The 5,569-nt window shown below is 39.0% G+C and overlaps 1 protein-coding gene across 1 annotated transcript; it reads left to right on the top strand.

Moving 5' to 3' along the window:
- Window positions 1–3,236: 3,236 nt before the first annotated feature.
- LOC104942905 (receptor activity-modifying protein 1-like) lies at window positions 3,237–4,723 on the top strand (the record flags this gene model as incomplete). Its single annotated transcript, XM_010768215.1, has 1 exon — window positions 3,237–4,723. A coding segment is annotated over one exon (264 nt), but the record flags the coding sequence as incomplete, so codon positions are not given.
- Between the last annotated feature and the right edge of the window lie 846 nt (window positions 4,724–5,569).

Below are 5,569 nucleotides of genomic sequence, written 5' to 3'. Positions count from 1 at the left end.
CATTCACTTTGAGGGGCGGGAGATTCATGTGATTGGTTGTTGGTCGAGCTTCAGACACGCCCGCCGGCAAGCTTTTTCCAAAGCCACTGTGTGGACGGGCCGTTACTGTTTAGAATAGCCAATCTTGTGGAAAGCTTCTCTGTGTCTTTGTCTAAATACACTGAGTCTTTCCATGTCAACCTTCTCTTCTCCGTCCTGAGATTTAATCTGAGATGGCAAATCTTAACTGGAATCAAAATGTATGCAATGCTGCCTGGTTCATGAGTAGACTACTTGGAGAATGATTTATCCGAACATCCATTAGTGCTTACATTAGCATCCAGCATAGGGTGTCTGGCTCTCTGAGTAAGCGGAGCACTTTGGCATTTGTTAAGCCTAGTGATGTAAACTAAAGGCTTCGGTCATAAATGCATTTTCTAACTTTAAACTTGGAAGATACCAATTAGTATCTGCAACTGTCCACATCCGTAATATAACTGCAGTAATCATTTTACCACTCTGTAGGTTGCTGTTTATTCATTACCTTCACACTGAGCTGATAGAAAACAATTTCCTTCGCCTTTTTTTTAGGCTTTACACATATGGGGTGATAGATAAATGACACAAAAATGTGAATATTTCTGAACCAATTCTATACTGGCAGCGATTAACATTTTAGACACTTTTTAAGAATGAAATGTAAATATATATTTGCTCATTTTCAGGTGTATATTTGTATTTTGTGACTCTATTGTGACATGTTGACATGCATTGAAGTAAAAAAAAAAAGGCTTTATTTTTCTCATTCCTGTGCAGCAGCAACTCTTTTAAGCCTCTGTTTGAAACCAGAGCCCAGTCCCCATTTGCACAGCACTGCATGTCTTATTCATGGCACAAAGGCTGCTCTTAAGATCAAGCGGAAACCTTTGCATATAATATTTCTTTAAAAAATACGATTAGTTCCACCAGTAAGGTGTATAACCGCCATCATGTCACACAGGCTGTTTCACTTCATGTATTCTTTAATTAACTGAGATGATTAAAAGGAAATGTGAAAATGACAGTGGACTACATTTTGCACCTACACACTATAATTCGTGTAGAATCTGAGCACCATCAGTTTCAATATAACCTTAGCTGGATGAGGTGAATTAGTAACTGATATCTCTTTGTGTAACCACCCCTGCCTCGACTCTGATGTGACTTATTTTACTCTGTGACTCATAAAGATTCCCAGAAACCTCAGAGCTCATTAGACCAGCATTCTTTTTTTTCTCCTCTACGACTGATTTGTACAACTTCAAGGAAAGAGCAGAGGAAAAAAAACACGCCCAGAGAGACTGAGTTTGCCACCTAAAGCTACTGTAGTGCTCTGCAGTGCTGGTTCCATGCCAACCAGCCCTAAGCTGTTTACATCCCCAAAACTTCCACAAAGAAACTCTGTATGGGGAGGCACTAACAAAATATGTCAGATTATTAAACAAACATTACCTCTGAGCGGTGCACATCACAGAGGGACTGGTAGAGGAGAAATTCTACACTACCGACAATGTTTGGATGTGATGGCAACCCTAATAACTATTGTGTCAATGTACCCCATAGAGAATTATCACACAGCATTTTACATATTTGGAGTTCTGTGGGCGTAAATGTATTCACACTCACTGCTCTTACTAAACCTGTTTCTACTCTACCATCCCAGCATCAGATGGCAGGCAAGTGGAGTTAGCGACCTAGTAGCATTTAAACATATTTCCATCATTAATTGGTGGAGACTAAATCAGAGTTAAAAATGAAGTGAATATTGGACTTAAATTAGTCAGGTGGCCAGAGACACAACTCCATATAAGTGCTAATGTTGCTCTGAGTCTTCTAGATTTGCAAGTAGGGAAATGTCAGGGTGATTATGCGCTGATCTACCAATCGAAGGGTCAGCGGTTCAATCCCCAGTCCCTCAGCATTTACTCAACATCAAAATTGTTCACTTAGTCATGACTACTTTATTGAAGTGTACATACTCTATGTCGCTTTGGATAAAAGCTTCTGCTAAATAACATGTGATGTAATAAGATAATAGTATTTCATTTTTTTTATTGAAGATTTCCAAGCCACAAAAGAGTTCAAAAATATATCAATACAACTTTAAAAGATCAGTAACTAAAAGATATGCAAGGATGTTTTTCAAAAGCAGGACTGAAGAGCAAATCATTTGCTTTTATTCTCTATTTTAAGAGGTGCATTCAACATAAATTGGCCTCCCTTCATGGAACATTGACCATTCAAAAATCATTTTAACATTAACATCAGTTTAATACATAATTCAAAAACTGGTTCTTTTTCTGACAAAATCAATACAAAGGTTTGACTGTTTTTCTGTGTTTGGTGTCTATAAGTGTGAAATGCTGCCTGTACCTTATAGACTATATGTGTGATGACCTTCATTTGTGCAGTTGCAGTGTCCTTGGTGTGCTCACTCATAATCATGGGCCATTACCTCTATTATGAAGATAAATTCTCACACACACACACACACACACACACACACACACACACACACACACACACACACACACACACACACACACACACACACACACACACACAGTGAATTAAGGAATAAAGATGAACCTTTGACAGTGGATACATCATCATTTTTTACAGCAAATGTCGATCGTTAGCTAAACTTCTCTGAATAGTCCAATAGTAGCAACAATAACTAGGCATGGCAGTCCTATCCAAATGTGTAATTGATGTAAATGACACCGAACTGTCTTCTTTAGAATTTCCGAATATAAAAAGTTTAAGGAATAGATTAAACATTTGCTCAGTAGTAAACGTTTACATGTCTCACAACAGTACTTACAGTGGCATTGCTTACTAGCCCAAGGGTTAGCTTTATTGTATTTAAATAAACCCAATCCCTTGACAATTGGAGATTTGAAAAAGAGTCAGGTTTACCTTTTTTTTAACCTTCTTCTCACTAGTGCTAATGTTGAAAAGTAAGCATTAGCCATTAGTTTAAGCTAACCAAAGCCAGTGACTAGCTTATGTTTCAGTTTCAAACATTTAGAAGTAAGTTAAAAAGGTCCTTCTTTTGTTAAAACATTACCCAAGAAATGTGAGTGGCACCTTCATATTTGCCATGTGAGATTGAAGAGTTTGACAGACATTACAACACTTACAAAGAAGAGTGGAGGTTGAAAACGGTCAGTTGATCTTCACTGTGTAACTTTTTTTTCCTTTTTTTTCTGTCGCTAATATGCAGACTCTACGGCGAGCTAACAAACTGCACATTCCTGGTGGCGCAGAAGATGGACTGCTTCTGGCCCAACAGACTGGTGGATGAGTTCTTTATCCGAGTCCACCAACACTACTTCCATGACTGCTCGCTGTCTGGACGGCTTCTCCAGGACCCGCCAAATCGCATCCTGGGGCCCTTCATTGCAGTGCCCATCCTGGTCACCCTCCTCATGACGGCCTTGGTGGTGTGGAGGAGCAAGCGCAGTGAGGGGATTGTGTAGTGAAGGGAAAAGGGGGCCAGGGTAACAGAACTCAAAACAAGAGGTACTTGTTGTCGCTAAGGTTTCGTCATATTCAACCCTCAGTGGCCAAAGAGTCTCTTTTTCTTGGTGGATATCAATATCAATAGGACCAGAATCACCTCACTATGGACCTGGAAATGGATCCGGTTTATATATTTAAAATCAGTGACATTGATTTCGATAATTTCTTTGGATAACCGAGTGAAGAGAAACCAAACTGTGCTCTTGAATCTGATGTGGACCAGGTGTATAGTGGAAAAATGTTGTAAATAATAAAAAAAACCTTTAATGAATGACACTGCTTCAAATAATCGTGGCTTCGGTGATGATGCCAAAACTCACACAAACAACTATTTTTGGAGACCAAGAAAGTAACTGTTACATACAAGACAGGCTACGAATTGACAGTTACTCCAACTTCTCTAAAGGAACCCAGGTATATCACATGTTATGTGTAAATATACATATACTGTAAATATACACAGTGTGTACAACAAGGGATGCAACTGTCAGTGAATGGTCAGAATATCTTTATAACACATAGTCAAGAAACCCTATTACACTAAATTAATTTCTATCGGATGCAAATTCTGTGTTTCCATGTCATGCAAAAACACCCCCTTTTAACACATGTGCATTATTTGGAATATACTGTATCATCTTTATCATGCAGATGGATTATAGTCACACATTCAAGATACAGTGGGAGAAGAATCTGTCTGTTTTTAGTTTTAATACTTAATTTCCCCTGCTCATATCAGACCTCATGCCCACAATCTACTGTATAGGCATACCCAGAGCTTAGTCTCCCTCTGAATGGGAAACGGAGATAGGTTTCTGCTGCATATTGCGAACTGATCCAGCTGGTGGAAAAATGCAGGAGATAATGATGTCACATACTGAGGATTGGCAGGTGTGTGATACAGGTGAAAAACAGCATGCCACCGAGAATACTGTCACTAGGGTCAAGGCCCCAATTTGGAGGGACTATAATGACGGCTTTCCTCCTCCACAACCAAAATGAAGAACTGCCAGCAAACACACGGGTGGATGAAGCTGAAAGCAGAGACTTTGAAGGCCAAGGTAAATAGTGCAGAAATTTGGGGACTGCAGACAGCTAATTAACCAAAACATATCACAGTCTTTCTGATTTTGCTCCCTCACACACACACCTCTCCTATCCGTGTTTACCATTATATAAAGAACAAACAGTAGGAAAATCACAAGTCTCACTACAGAGAGAACATAAAGCGATGGATTAGCCAACACACATCTCTGCTTAACACTGCCTAAAGCACAGTTTGTGCATCATGGACCTTGGGTTTTATTGATTTGTGATCTCTCCGTTTGGAAGAGTGCGCTGCGAGAACGGTTTTCTCATTGATATTTTTGAATGCTCTCTTTCCTTTATATATTCATTGACCTGTAACCTGCTTGTCAGCATAACACTCTAAAGCACACTTACACAACATGATCTTACCTTTTACTTTGTGCCAAATTCTCTTGGAAACCGGGCAATGTTCGCTTTGAAATATCAAATTTTCTGTTGGAGTGACTTTGAATTATTGACATTTAATCTATGGTCATGACAAAAGTTGAATAAAACGTCTGATCACTGTGTCTGATACACTTGGGATTGGTATTTATTAATAACGACACATATTTTTCCCAACTACTTCATGTCTGATAAAAAATACTAACTTGTCCTCTCAAAGCAAAAGTCCTAAATCCTTTTGGTTGCAGTGTGATGTCGGTTGAATTTTCTTTGTTGTGCAGGTTGGTTAGCTTTGTGTAGGATGGAGAAAGCCTGTTGAAATAACAAGTCAAGTGGAATGTCAATAAAGACAAGTCTATGTCAACTGTCAAGTCAAAGGTCAAGTCAATGGAAACAAGTCAAAGTCAAGTACCAAGTAATTTGAGACAAGTCTAAGGGAAGTCATTTGAGACAAGATTAGGTCAAGGGTTGAGTAAATCGAGAAAGGTCTCAGTCCAGGATTAAGCATTTGAGACAAGTAGAAATCAAGTGTCAGTCACTCCAGAAACGTTGA

Source organism: Notothenia coriiceps, unplaced genomic scaffold (genome assembly GCF_000735185.1).
Source record: "Notothenia coriiceps isolate Sejong01 unplaced genomic scaffold, NC01 NC01_scaffold00005421, whole genome shotgun sequence".
Classification (NCBI taxonomy): Eukaryota; Metazoa; Chordata; class Actinopteri; order Perciformes; family Nototheniidae; genus Notothenia; species Notothenia coriiceps.
Note: the sequence above shows the minus strand (reverse complement) of the source record. Positions and strands in the feature narration are given on the sequence as shown.